This window comes from Phascolarctos cinereus, unplaced genomic scaffold (genome assembly GCF_003287225.1).
Source record: "Phascolarctos cinereus isolate Bilbo 61053 unplaced genomic scaffold, phaCin_HiC Scaffold_726;HRSCAF=1367, whole genome shotgun sequence".
Classification (NCBI taxonomy): domain Eukaryota; kingdom Metazoa; phylum Chordata; class Mammalia; order Diprotodontia; family Phascolarctidae; genus Phascolarctos; species Phascolarctos cinereus.
Window position 1 is genome coordinate 253,344,480 of NW_027556098.1, and position 15,945 is coordinate 253,360,424.

Consider the following 15,945-nt stretch of genomic DNA (forward strand, 5'->3'; position numbering starts at 1 on the left):
CTTCTGAAGTCTAAACAACAAAACAATAAATCAAGCCCTGATTTATAGTGTTTGCTGCCTTCTGGTATAAATGCTCTCACTGAGGATTTCACAGAGGTGATAAAAGCTGTCTCCAGCATTTTCCTGCCCACAGATATCAAACTCTCCAAAGGTGGGGGATGATGTCTTCTCATATCTCTTCTTTGGCACATAATACAGATTTAAAGTTTAAAAACAGTTTATGTTATGATGCATTATTTCTGATCTAGCTGTGCTCAGGTACACAAACGCTTAAAATATACAAGACTTTGGAGTCTTCAACTTCATAAATGTTTCAAAGGATGATAATTTTACAGCTACTTAAATCAGTACTTAAATCAACCTCAGAAATGGAAAAAGGTCCACCATATCAGTAGAATATAAGCCTCTTGAGGGCAAGGAATGACTCACTTTTGAATTTGTATCTGAGTACCTAAGCACAGTGCCTAAAACGTAGTTGGCACCTAATAAATGCCTGTTCATTTAAGTGCTAATTTGGTTGAAGTCACCAGCTAAACTTTGCAAGGATCAGTTAGTTTTGCTCTGTTGCATGACAAAGTAGATAGGGGGCTGAACTTGAAGTGGAAGCTTTAGGTTCAAATGCAGTCTCTTGATACTCACTACCTATGAAAACCAGTGGTAGGCAAGTCACTTATTCTGAGCCTGTTTCCTCATCTGAAAAATGCAGATAATATTTAAAGCCCCTACTTCTCAGGGCTGTGAGGCTTGGTTTATGCAAATAACTCTGCAAATTTTAAAGTGAGATATAAATGTCAGTTAATTTTTTTAACTTGTTTATATCCTTTAATCACCTATAAAGATGAAGAGTAACTGTCAACAAACTCTTCACTCCAAATTTGCTTGACAACAGCAAAAGCTAATCTGTTTGCTTTCTCTTTTCCAAACTAACTACAAGTCTTTAAAAGTTTCCTTATAGGCACTATCTTCTATCATTTTAATAATGCTTGTTTCCTGTTTTTCAATTTTCTCTTTATCCTTTAAAGAATGTAGAGACCAAACTTAGATATGATATTCTATAAAAAGAGACTGGTAAAGGAAAGATTATTTCCCAGCTTTCTAATTTCCTGGCATGCTATAATTCTGTAAGTACATGCCAATATCATTTTTAGTTTGTGAAATGACTTAAGACAATTCTATCTTTATTAACAAAGAGACCATAACCCAGTAGCACACTGCATCAGAAATTTCATTACTTGGAAGTAGAAACAATAAAGAAGGTACAAGAATGATATATTCCTGGTGAAAAAATGCTATCAAATACTAACTAAAATAACAAATTCCATCTGAGAAGTCTTGAAGCAAGGGGAGAAGAAAGGAGCTGTTAAAATTAAGGGAAAAGGAATGGAGAAACTCTGGAGGGAGGAAGCCTTATAAGGATACCTGTGATAATGATTGAACATATTCCAAACCGACCCCTACTCCCATCTTCCTCTCCCTCCATCTGCTCCAAGTGATAGGCCTCTAACACCAGAGTTGAAGTAGCCTCCTCTTGCCCAAGAGAACAAGAGGCCCTCTAGGATGGTAAAGATAAAACTACTTTTTCCTGACTGCCACCTATCCCAGGGGAAATATGTCCAAAAGGACTAAATCACAACTGTGGTCAAGAATGACCTCAGTATGTATGTATATGACTTAAGGGATTAGTTTAATATCTTAATGTAATATGATTTCAAGGCTTTGCCTCCCTTACTTATTTAAAAACAACAATTCTGTTTACCAATGCCCAAAATTTCTTTAACAGGGACATAAACTTTTCATTTTATTGGTAGAAATACAATTTTAAGCATCATAATATAGAGGTGAAGTAATATTTTGACTTAGATATCCTCATAAAAAGACTAACCAACCAATAAACATAAATAATTGCATAAAATACTTTCCTATTTTGATAGGAGAGAGGAATTTGGTCACTAGCTAAAGGAAGAAAAGCAGTAAGACTATAAAGGAGAAGTTAGAGAGTCTAAAAATAAACTTTAAAGTCTTCTCAATTCTTCCTGGGGTGAACTCTATATAGACCTTTGATGTCAAGAACCAAGAGAATCTGGGCAAGATGTTTTGTTGTATACATGCAAATGGTAGAAGCAATAAAATTATGTAAGGTAACATACTGCTCTGTGTGACTCAGAAAGATTCTGCTGTGGTTTTTCTTTTATTAAAACATAGTCAACTTTTAAGAAAGGGACTTTATTTTCACAGTATTCTTAACTGAACTATAATTACTTCAAAATTCACTGTCTTTGTTGTTTATAGGGACATCTTCATCTCTTACAATACTCTTACAATACATCTCTTACAATACTTTTATCAATTCTATATGTAAGCATTTTCAAAAATAAAAATGCAGTACTTTATTCTTTAATGTCTTATTTCTGCCAAATAGTTTCTTTCTTTTTGTTTGTTTTTAGGATTCTTTGTTAGGTTCTTTTGTGTTCTTAGGTTTTTTGTTAGGTCTTTGAAGACTCCTCCTGGGTAACAGGGTGGTTTGAGTTTTTTTAGTTTTATTTTCAGACAATTCAGCCCTCCTATATACTTTTTTAGATCTCTATACCCCAATTTTTTGAACAGTGTTGTGCTGAAGTCTAGAGGAGATGGAGCAGATCAAATTAAATGTGTGAATGGCATGATCCTTAGCAATGCAAAGGTATTTTTTCAAGAAATCTAGAAACATTACACAAGTTTTAAAACAATGATTTGGGGAGACCATTTTCTAAAACTTTATTTAGGTAATTTTCAAATGGTAAAAAAAAAAAAGATCCTACTAAAGTTCCCACAGTCATACTTTTTACAGACTTGCTTACCAATCCACATTTTTCACCTTCAAAACTGAGCCCCAAACTAATCTCCTCCATGAATCTCTCCAAATAGGATTCCTATTACTTTTGTACTTGATACTCACTTAGCATTCATTTGCACTTGTAAGTATTTTTATAGTCTTTCTACTGGAGTTCCCAAGTTTCTCTAAGGATAGAAACCATGTTGCATTTTTTTGGAAATCTAATAAAATTATTTGTAATACATATACTAAATTGATTCTATTAATCACTTTTCCTCGTATTTATCATAGAAAGTAGGTAAATTTGTTTGGCATGATTCTCTCCTCAACCTAAGCTGAACGTTAGATCTCCATGCACTTTGTAATCTTTTATGAGGATGAAAAATGACTCCTTAATGTCATTAATTTAGTGACTAAAGAGTAAGGGATCAGGGACCGATATCATTGTATTTGCCCTTTTCCAATATTCAGGGACTTGTTTCCTCAAAACTTATAGTTAGTAGCTTTACAATAACTAGATACCATCAATCTACCCTAATTCAAAATATTACTTTCTCAAGAATAGTTCCCTATTCTAATTTGGCTTCCTACCCTCATGTAAGTGATATTTGCTATGCTTAACCAATAACTGCTACATATAGGCTAAAAAAAATATTTCCTTTGTTTTTGGTTATCAGCCTTTCCTCTCTATTAGGCTGGGGAAATATGCTAATTGATTCTCCTCTTTTGCTTTACATAAGTGAAGAGGCCAGCATGGACAGAGGAAGAATGCTGGACTTGGAACTCAGGTAACCTGAGTTCTTAACCTCTCACTTTCATTTTCTTCATTTGTAAACTAAAAGGTGTGGATAATCTTTCAGCTCTAGGATTTATAATTCTAGAAAGCTAAGAAAGTTTCCTGGGGATTTTTTTAGTGAGATGTACCTCAAAATTATTTTTAAAATCAAGGAAGTAGGGTAAGGCCTGGAGCTGTGACTCTCAGGTGAGGAAATTTCCTCTATATATGCAAGAGAGCACCTCCTCTACTATTTACAGTCTTAGACAGTTACCTAGAGCACTGAAAAGGTTCGTGACTCCAAGTATTCCTGGCTTTGAGGATAGGTATCTACTGTTATCATGCTGTCTCTCATTTATAACTTTAAAAAGCAACTCATCCTTAAAACAATTATGGCATTTCCTTGTACTTTTCCTTGGCAATTTCCCACTTTTCTGGGCGATTTTTTCTTTTTAGTTTCTGCAGTTCTGATACCTTGTCATATTCTACTACCCACTAATAAACCTCAGCCATCAAGTGTCATTGAAGAATAAGTCTATCAGAAAATTTAAGTATTCCAAATACATATGGATTTGGCCCTTTTAGTACCAAACTTTATTTTGATCAATTTGGGAAGATTTTTAAAATGTTAATTTTAACCTGAAGTTTAAACAACAAAACCAAACTCATATGTATAAATCAATTTTTAAAATGAATTTCAACATAGACATCTACAGCAATCATTCTGTTATTACCTTCTTCAAGTCTCCTTTGATTCTGTTTCCCCACTGAACCTGGACCCAATCGTTTATTTGCTGATCTTCTGGTTTTGTTTTTATTTCGTAATACTTCATATATCTTTCTATATTCTTTTATATTCCTCAGATAAAGTTATCTATCTAAATTACATATTTCTCTGTCATCTTAAACAAAGTAAAATGTAATTTAAACTTTTTCTTGATAACTGAAGGTTGTCATTAAGGACATCAAATGTTATATCCAGTGCCCTAATAAAAATGATGCCCTCAGGTTCCACTGAGATATGTAAGACTATTTGTAACTAATACAAAGTAGTCCTATACTATGCTTGTCCTATTTCTTATGTTTGATTTTTACAGCTTCTCTGTCTACTCTTGCTATGCTGTCTGCTGCTACTTCTCATTCTTTTCAGTGGGACTATTTGTAGGCACTCTTTTTTACTTTCTATTCTACTTTTATCAGCTAGTGAAGAAAACTCACAACCATACATTCTAACTGTGGGTGAGGTCCAGAGTAAAGAGGCTCTAACTGCAAAGCTCTCCTTTAAGTAACACACCTTCAGGGGCAGGTTGGTGGCGCAGTGGATAGAGTACCGTCCCTGAAGTCAGGAGGATGTGAGTTCAAATCCAGCCTCAGACCAAGTGCTTGACATTTACTAGCTGTGTGACCCTGGGCAAGTCACTTAACCCCAATTGCCTTAAAAAAAAAAAAAAGGAATACACCTTCAGTTTTAGTGTATAGATTTTGAACCACCTAGTATTGGGGTTATTCAGCAGCTTTTGTTTTGCACTTACTTTCTGGTACTTGGTTCTCTTTTTAATTTTTTTTTTTTTGGCTAGGCAATTGGGTTAAGCGATGGGGTCACACAGCTAGTAAGTATCTGAGGTCACACTTGAACTAGGTCCTCCTGAATCCTGGGCTGGTGTTCTATCCACTGCACCTTGTTCTCTTTTTAATTAACAAATAAAGCTGCCAGTGAGCTGCTCTGGAAAAGGCAGGCATCTCTATAATTTGTATCTATGGAGTGAAGAAAAAGAACCTCCAAGAAGGCTGGGTGATCTAGATTTTCTAGCTATGAGAGAGATTGCAGGCATATCAAAAAGTCTGTTTTTCTAAAGTTAAAATTATCCTGCATACTTTTTCCTTCTCCTGGTGTCCTGATCCAAATACATTTCCAGTCATTTATACAGCCCAAATGTTAATGAGAACAAAACCAAAAAGCCAGTCCAGTCTAGATAATTCATTCTTTTACTAACAATATTGAAATTTTTACTCAAAATCCAACATAGAGAAAAAAATAAAATCTTTGACTTCTATTTTTCAAAAAATTGTAACACTTTCAAATAACTAGCAACAGATGTGGTGCTTTTACAGTGCTCTACTGACACATCTAGATTCTTCTTTAGATATTTAAAAATTAAGTATCAGTTCTAAAATAATTTTAAATGGCTTAACATATACTATATAAACTTAAAGATACAAAAATTTTAAGTTCTTTTTGTGGTGTAATCATTGTTCAGTAGTTTCAGGAGTTTAAGTTAAAAACAGCATCTTTGAAATCCAAACAAAGCAAGACAGTCATAAAACATGGTCAAAATATGATACCTAGAAAAGCTCATATTAATAGAAAAAAGTCATTCCAGTACGGCAAAGAGCGTATGTTAAAATAAACAAAATGGCAACCAAAAAAAAGGTAAGTAGTAAGAATTTTGTCCCAACATACCACAATTTATCTACTTCATGCCCAAAGGTCAAAGGAAACTCTACTCATAGAAAAGATGTGAATGTAAAGGCAAAGGAAGCAACAATGCATCCCATGAAGTGTCTTTCTCCATTTTTAAAGTAAAGCTAATAAGCTCTACCTCACCAAATATTTATAAGATATTTTAATTCTTCAATCATTTTACATCAAAATCTAAAATAAACCTACCTTCCTCCTCTGAGAGATGCTGAGGGCACCAAAGTCATTAAATAAGGATGAACCAGGTGAACCTAAAGGATCTGGAAAGTAAGTAACAATAAAGTTTCTACCTTACAACCTTACACAACAATGTATCCCTAAATTTTTCAAAAAGCAAATATCTATCATAGCAAAAAAAAAAAAGACATGCCCATAACCAAAAATTACACAAATTAAATTTTATGATTTAGCATATTGTAGTAGTTCTAAATTGAATTAATCAAATCCGTGTTTAGTCTAATACTTCAGAACAATTACATAATCATATCTATATATGTACTTCAGAGCTTAAAAGCAAAATCATATATATAAAACTGACTTCAAAGATATATGCTTTTAGAAATAGCTATTTGCGGGGGAAAAAATCATTTTAGCCCAATGACAAGTTGAAAAAAAGGAAGGAATAATACTGATAAATGTAGAAGTAACAAAGGTAATTTTGACGGCTAAAACAAACTTTTAACTGTCAATTACGAGGCTATTTTTAAAGACTGTGCCATTTAATTCCAGGATACATCTTTTATATAAGCTAATCTATATTTTTCTACATTTTACAATCATTGTAAGTTTGATTTCCATACCAAGAAGATAAGAAGTGAGCCAACTAAAAAGACAAACATCAGATCATTGGAAATAGACCTAAAACTAGATGGGATCTCCAACCCCCTCATTTTTAGAGACGAAGAAACTTGGGCCTAGAGAGTATAAGTGACTTACCCAAGGTCACAGAGGCAGTAATACTCACAGACAAGATTTAAACTCAAATTCTCATCACTCCAGAATCAGTGCTCTACTCACTGTAACACACTGCCTCCCTTCTACATCAAAATCCAGATGTTTCAAAGCATTGTTCAAATAAAATCATGAAATTTTCCTAATCAAACATTCTAATCCTCTGCAGTTACTAAAAAAGGTAACTGAAAAGTATACTACAATTTTCAATAACCTAGCTGTTTCACAAAATTAAATGTATATCAAATCCTATTTATCTACTGATTTATACTGTAATGTTTATTCATTTAATCTTCAGTTACCAACAGCCTAACATTTATGTTTCTCTGTCCTATCAGGTTTTTAAGGAATTCATAAATTAATATTTAGATTTGCATATCTTAAAGAACACTGAGTCCTTTAAAATAATTACTCCATAATTTAGCTGTTTAATGACTTAATATTTTTAACAGGGCATACTTGAATTACTAATTGCTACTATTATTATTAGCTTACTAGTGTAAAATAACTAGTAATACAAAATGGGGGGGGGGAAGAATCCAAACAGATTACCCCATAAGCACCAAAAACAAAAAGGGGAAATATATAATATAGCACCACTAGTTTATATTTAAAATAAAATCACCTCAAAAAAGGTGACATTATTCCATTTCATGCTACCACATGATTCCAATATTTCAAAGTCACAACCTAGTGACTAGTGCATCTTATTCAACATTTAATGAAGTTATTTTTCTCCTATTTGGAATGGGGGGAAAAAGCTGAAATTTAAAAATCATATCAGTTGTTTGACTTTAAAATTATAATCCAAAGCAATTTTTTAAGAAGTCTTATGCAATGCAGAAAATATTGATAAAAGTTAACATAAGAATTTTTACCCTTTTTGCTGATTTAGAAACATAGCACGAGGATTTATAGATTAGTGGTGTTGAAGCTATTTGAACATCCTTTAAAAAGTTTCAGTTCTTACCATGGCTGGCATATGGCTTGGCACTGTCATTAAGAAGGCTTGGGGAGCTGCTGCTATTAGTCATTCTCTGAAAAATAATAGATACAGGGCTTTATAAGGAACTGGGATACAAGAAAGTAACAAAAAGTTAACTGAGTCAGTAACAGTCAATAATATATTCAGTAAATGTACATAGGTTATTTTTCATCATAAAACATAGATATGGAACTTGTAATTTTCCATAATTCATATTCACATCTGCCACTGCTCATTCACAATGCAAGTGAAGAGCTAATGAATACCTGAATAAACAGCAATCCTTTGCTTTTGTTTTTCCATCTTTGTCCAAATAACCAGACAGTTGATTCAGTTTACTGAACTTTCATCCTCCCACTTATTCACAGGCCCATGGGATCCAAAGTATAAATTAAAGCCTCACAGAATGAGTTGAAAGGGAACTCAACCATACATTCCACACTGTACTGAACACAATCCTCACTGTAACATACCCAACAAGTGGTCATCTGTCTGAAGACTTCCAAGGAAAGAGAATTCACCCCTTCATGGCAACCCAAATCACCTTTAAACAGCTCTGTTTGGAAACTTTTCTGACATCAAGCCTAAATGAGCTTCTGTGCCTATTTGCCTCTTTCCATTCTTGTTTCTTAGTTCGACCCTCCAAGGCCAAACAGGACAAGTCTAATAATTTCTCTTCCACATAAGGACCTTTCAAACACTGAAAATAGCTTTTATGTTCTCCAAGTCATCTTGTCTACAGGCTAAAACATCCCCAGTTCCTTCAACTGAGCCTCATATATGGATATATGTCATGATATGTGAATAGAGAGATCTGTTCACTGTTTATCATCTACCCAGCAGCAATTCACACGATATACTGCCTATAAATTATCTAGCGCAAGTAATTCATTCCACAGACAGGCGTAACATCATACATTCTGCTGCACCGTGGATGACTACAAGCCTCTGCTTGTTCCTCCCACTATGTTGTGTATGCACATTCTGATGTGTATAGATCACTGTAAATGGCACTACAGAGTTACGCCTTCCTGCCATGAAACATTCTAAAGGCCAAATCTCCCTCTTAAATGTACATAAATAAACTTTATCATCCTCTCCCTCTCAAAATACATTACCTTCCCATTAAATTCGAACTAAGTGGATTACATCAATGAAGCAATTCAAGAAAGAATACCAGCAACTATGATAATTATTTTCAGATTAAAAACTACGGAACATCATTTCAAAATGTTTCCAATTTTTTTCAGATTAAACATAATTATAATCTATCTAATATAAAATAATATAAAAAGGAATATTTTCTATGACTCCGTCCCAAATGTGATTAATGAAAAAAAAATTGGCTAAAACACCTTAAAACATTTCAGAGATATAAACAATACCTACTGGCTGTTTGCCAAGCATTCCCTATTAATGAGGACTCAGCTAGCAATCTTCTCCAATAATTGGTAGATACATCTATATTTCCATTTTGGAACTTTAGTCAGGAAACTTGATTTCCTGTACGTTTTTTAGAGGACTTAGACTTTTATTTAATTCAAGAGCTCTTTATTGGCAATTGAGATAATAGATGTCCATAACTTATTGTCTTGTATTACATAGAAGGGTAAGCCCACAATATTGTTTAAGAGGTAACCTATTGATAGAAAGTGAAAAGCACATAAAAACCCCACTATTCCATATTAACTGCATGAGGGAAGGAATGCATAGGGTAGGTAGTCAGAATCAATTGTTTATTTTTTGAAAGAAATATAATCATTTTAAAATACATTTACTAACCTAAACCAGGTTAGTAAAAGGCCTCGAGAACTTAAATATTAATTTTAAATCAAATGAACAACTGTATACAGATGATTCAAAAATGAGTGCTTGGCAAGGTCTGAACATAAAACACTTAGGCACGCCTACCATCTTGTTTACAGAGGCACTCACTGCAGCATAATGTAAAGAGAAGTGGATCTGTCAGAGGACCAGGATTCAAATCCTAGCTCTCAAGCGTTTGATTTTTGGTTAAGAACCTCTATGGGTCTCAGCTCCTTCATCTGTAAAATGAAAGGGTTAGACTAGGCAATGGCGAAGGCAACCATATCTATAATCCTATGTCCCGCATTTGCTTAGAAAACACTTTTTCCACATACAATATAAAGATATGGACTATAACCATCATACAAATTACACAGCCTTTTTATACATAACAAATTCTGAACTAAACATTGTTATAATTTAAGAATAATATACCATTAAAGTCAATTATGTGGGGAATATAATCCTGAGAAACACAATATACTTTAAAAACATGCAAGTAGAAGGATTAAATCTATAGAAAATTGGGAAAAAGAAACCTAATCTCATTTTGATAACCTTATTTTGATGAATAAGATATTTATTATTTTTGACAAATTCCCCTGCAAAATTTTCAAAATACTATTATTGTGAAACTTTCAGAAAAATGTTATAAGGTTTTGAACAGAACAAAATCAAAGTGTGAATATGACATACATTTCAGAGTTCGTTTTCTGAAGTGAAATATTACTGTTTTGTATTAAAACAATTAAAATTCCTTTAGTGTCTAAAATCACCTTAGCTCTGATTTTGGGAGGCAGCATTCGATGTAAACAGAGAAACTATAAGCTACATATCTGTCAAGTAACACATGATATATCTTTTGTGGAATTATTCTTAATTGAATACAGATTAACATTATCTTTCCCTGTCCTCTTCACTGACCACTCGAACCCTGAAAAAAGTTCTGGAGGTTCTAAATATATAGGACAGACTATGTGACCAGAACATCTAGGCCAACCAAGGCCACCACAAATAGGTTTGATAGACTAGAAGAATCCAGTGACATGTAACTACAATCATGAATGTGGGCAGGTTCTGGAAGCAAATTAATCTTAAGACTTAACTCAGTTTAGAAAAGTTAAGATTCACCATGAAAAATTATCTACTGCAGTTATTTTTGATACATGCATACTGCCTGGAAAATGTTTTATGCCTACTATAATAATTAACTGGCCATATTAAATTCAACAAACATTGTTAAGAAATGACTTCTTAGTCTACTTTTCATTTCTCAACAAGAGTTTTTCTTTAAAAAAAGTATATGTATGTATGTATGTATCATAATCGATAAAACCTTTACTCACAAATTAGACTGAAACACAGGGTGTGATGATTATACAATGATGACAATTATGCAGTGAAAATACAGTATCTGTAAGACTGGTTTGTGGCACAGTGGCAAAGAGCTATAGAGAGAAGTACAAATAGGCAAATATGGTTGCCTTCCCCATTGCGTAGTGTTGCTGAAAGCCAGAAGCTAAGGAAAATACCCAACAAGAAGGTTGCCTTTGCATGCCTCTGCAAAAAAGAAATCTTACAAAGTCTGCTTCTAAGGAAAGCTTTGGGCAAAACAATATTTGGGCATTAAACATGACTGTTGGGACAGTGATTCAGTGAAATACTATAAAGAAATGATGATAGCTGAAACAGATGAGAAAACTCAGACTTAGAGAAGTGCCTTGCTAAGGGTCATATCATTAAAATCTATCAGAGACAGTATTCAAACCTAGGAATTTCCTGATTCCTGCCTGTCCTGTACTCTATTCACTATACTATACTGACTCAAAAGAAAATAGTAGCTCTAGTCAGCTGATAAAATATGTTTATGGATATATGTACACATACAAATATATGTACTTCCCTTTATTCCCTTACAGATGTTATCTATAAAATCAATAGATTCCTTTTATATGATGAATAGAACAAAAAATATATATACAAATACATGCTAACAAAAGAAATATTCCCTATTATTTGTAAGGTTCTTCAAATGCACTCAATCACCAATGACACTGCACTAAGAGCACTGAATCCCAGAAAACTACAAAGCCTCCTTTTTGAAATTCAGTTATACAAAAAAAAATCTAACCAATCCAGACTGAGAAAAAAGTAAGAGCCTAAAAGATGAATGCTATGTAGAAATGGCATCCAGCAAAGACAGACAGAGGAGATATTCACAGAACCACAGGGTAACCACCAACTTTCTATGCAGGTGAAGTCTATACAAGTACCTCAGAAAGACAAGGAAAGAACTGAACAGGATGGGAAAGCATGGCAGTGTTGCTATCTGCATTATTAGAGAAGCAGCACTCAGAAAGATATCCATCTCTAAGTGTGTGGGTAAATAAAATAAGAACCATATTCCACATTTATGCAGTTTCACATAACAATTCTCCATGGTAGTATAAGTACCATCCTCATTTAACAGATGAGGAAATTGAGACTCAAATCTATGTGCTTGTTCACCTTTGGGCTAATCATTTTTAAAGAATGCTTTCCCCTTCCAAAAGTGACCTTATATTCAATTTAATCTGATTTAACTGAAAAGGCTGGGAGGTTTTTTTTGGGGGGGGGGCAGGAAGAAATACTATATTGTGTTACCATTACTATGTATACCTAAGAACAGACTGACCTGCAATGGTACAGACCCTCTTCTCCTCTGATTTAAAGCCTAAGTGAAGACTTCTCTCCAGCAGTCAAACAATGGACAACATAAAAGAATATAGCTCAACTACTGAAAAATAATACAGTAATTATAGTAAATTCTTGCTAACATTACCTGCATCATGGGAAACTTGTTTTCTCCAGGACTTCCAAATCCATTGACTCCAATAAAGCTGGTGCTGAAATAGGAATCTGTGAGAGTACTATCAGTTAAAGCACCTCCATCTATTCCAGGAACTGAAATAAAAAGAAAATTTAATTGTTTAATGTTTTCATTTATAGGACGAGACCGATCTAATTTTTCCATCCTAAGAAAATAGCATAGGAATAGTTCATCTGAATGGCAGCATGAGGTATGACTATAAAGTAACGAGGTTGTTGTTTTTTAAATAAATGTATCAAAATCCAGATTCCCCTCCAAAGTAGTGACCCACTTATTCCAGTGATGCTGCCTCTCTCTGCTCACTGCCTTGTGAGAACTCTTCTCTTAGAACTACCTTAAGAGATGCACTCTTTTAAAAATCCTCAATGGTGAGCAAATGTTCCTTTGATGGTAGATTGGATTTTTGAAAATAGCCAAAAAACAGTCAGAGCCAAATGTAGTGAACATAGTGGACAAAATCAAGGTAGGTAATATTTCTTTTATCAAGAACTTTCACAGATGTTACACTATATGGGACATTACATTGTCATGGTAACAATGCCAACCATTGTACCACCAGTCAACCTTTTTTCTTTTACAGTGACTCCCTTAAAAGGTTAAGAATTTCTACATAAATGAGCCAGGCTGACTGCTTGGCACTGTGGAATGAGTTCTGTATGAACAATGTCATTGATATCAGTGTAACAAATCAACACTGTCCTCCTTTGTGATTTTCACATGCAAAAATTTCTGAATCTCGGATAAGTTTTCCATGACAAGAGTTTAATACTGTTATTGGTTTGATACTGATACTGCAGAGTTTATTTTGGGCTATTTGAGAGACAGCAAGTTTCATCACCAAGTCAAAGAATACTTTCAGATTCATTTAACTTCTCAGAAAAATCTGACATAAATTTTTTCCTCTAAAGAAAAGTACCTTGTTTTTATGCTGACCCAAGATAACATACACATATATAGTAGCATAAGACTGGACAACTTGATACAAATTGAAACATACTAGTATGTTTGAGTGAAGCATAAACCTCACAAGAAAATGTTTCAATACTGTATAGTCACACCTCTTACTTTTCGATACATACAGGGTACATGATAAGAAGCAACATTGAAGAATTTAGCCATTTCACAGTATTCAAAAGCCTTCCCAATACTAGGCAGTTCTATATTAACTTTACATTAGTGACATAATGAATGGGCAATGAGAAAAACCTCAATTTCAATTCAGATTTACCCACCAAAATCTCTCTACTTCAATTTAGTAAAAAAAAATTTGTTAAATGTAAACCAGGGGCCAAGGGCCTTTCCTGGGTGAAGAACAGAGAGCAACAATCATACCCCTCCCAGGATCACACCACCCTGGGAGCACCAAAAGCTGCAGACCTCCAGAGAACTAGGTCTGAAAATAGCAGCATGAAAAAGCCTAAAGCTTGGGATGGTACCTCCCCACCCCCAGGTTAGGAGAATCTAACTTAAATCATAAAAGTTCAAAGACAAGAAATAGGCTGGGAAAATGAGCAAACAACAATAAAAAAAAAAGACTCTCACCATAAAAAGCTAGTATAGGGCGGCAGGAAAGACCAAGAAGACATAAACTTAGAAGAAAACAATGAGAAAACAGCTATAAACAATTTTAACTGGACCCAAGCTCAACAAGAATTCCTGGAACAGTAAAAGGAAGAGAGATAAGAGTGGTAAAGGAAAAATTAGGAAAAGACATGAAAGTGATACAAGAAAATTATGAAAAAAGAATGAGTCTGGTAAGAGAGGCACAAAAAAAAATACTGAAGAAAATAACATCTTAGAAAACAGATTTAGCCTAATAGTAAAATAGCACAAAAATGCACTGAAGAACTCCTTAAAAAATAGAACTGGCCAAATGGAAAAAGAGATATAAATTCTCACTAAAGAAAATAACTCCTTAAAAATTAGAATTGGGCAAGTGGAAGCCAATGACTCCATGAGACATCAAGAAATAATAAAACAAAATCAAAAGAATGAGAAAAATATTACAAAATGTGAAATCTCTCATTAGAAAAAAACTGACCTGGAAATCAGATCAAGGAGAGATAATTTAACAATTACTAGACCCCTTGAAAAGTCTTGATCAAAGAAAGAGCACAGATATCATATTTCAAGAAATTATCAAGGCAAACTTCCCTAATACCTTACATCCAGGGGGAAAAACAGAAATTGAAAGAACCCATCTATCGCCTCTTGATAGAGATCCCAAAACAAAAACTCCCAATAATATAATAGCCAAACTCCAGACTTCTCAGGTCAAAGAGAAAATATTTCAAGCAGTCTGAAAGTAACAATTCAAGCATTGTGGAACCACAGTCAGGATCACACAAGATTTAGTGGCTTCCATGCTAAAGGAGCAGAGGGCTCAAAATATGATATTCTGGAAGGCAAAGGAGCTAGGGTTACAACCAACAATAACCTACTCAGCAAAACTGAGTATAATTCTTTGGGGGGGGGAATGGACATTCAATGAAATAAAGGGCTTCCAAGCATGCCTTATGAAAAGACCAGAGCTAAACAGAAAATCTGACATTCAAAAACAATACTCAAGAGAAGCATAAAAAGGTAAACATGAAATAGTAAACATAAGTTTCTTAATAAAGTTAAACTGTTTACATTCCCATATGGGAAGATGATACATGTTATCTCCTTAAGAATTTTATCATTATTAGGGCAGTTACAAGGAGTTTACATAGAGAGCAGGGATATAAGTCAATTATGTTAGAATGATCTCCTAGAAAATTAATAGGGTGAGAAAGAAGGATGTACCAGGGAAAGGAGAGGTAGAACTGGGAAAATGTCCTCACATAAAAGAGTTACTCAAGGAAGAGTTTTTACAGTGTCGGGAAAAATGAGGGGTGGAGATGGGCAATACTTGAACCTCACTGTCATCAGAACTGGTTCAAAGAGAGAAGAATATATATACACATTCAGTAATATACAGAAATGTAACTTACCCAATAAAGAGGGGAAGCGGATGACAGATTAAGGGAGTCAGTGGTTAGAAGCAAAATAGACTTTTGAGAAGGCACAAAATAAAAAAGAGAAGAAACAGATGAAAATAAGATAGAGGGCAATATAAAGTAATCATAACTGTGAATGTGAATGGGATGAGCTCATCCATAAAACAGAAGCAGATAACAGAATGGATTAAAAATCAGAATCCAGCTATACAGTGTTTATAAGAGATACATTTGAAACAGAAAGACACAGAGAGTTGAAACAGAGGGCTGGAGTAGAATCTAATATA

The 15,945-nt window shown here is 34.0% G+C and overlaps 1 protein-coding gene across 1 annotated transcript in view; it reads right to left on the minus strand.

The window, feature by feature from the left end:
- PAN3 (poly(A) specific ribonuclease subunit PAN3) overlaps positions 1-15,945 on the minus strand; it is a 146,974-nt gene that overhangs the window by 110,831 nt on the left and 20,198 nt on the right. The window contains 3 exon segments of the mRNA XM_020997122.2: positions 6,256-6,326; positions 7,988-8,054; positions 12,630-12,751. Of these exon segments, the coding sequence (XP_020852781.1) occupies positions 6,256-6,326; positions 7,988-8,054; positions 12,630-12,751 (260 nt within the window).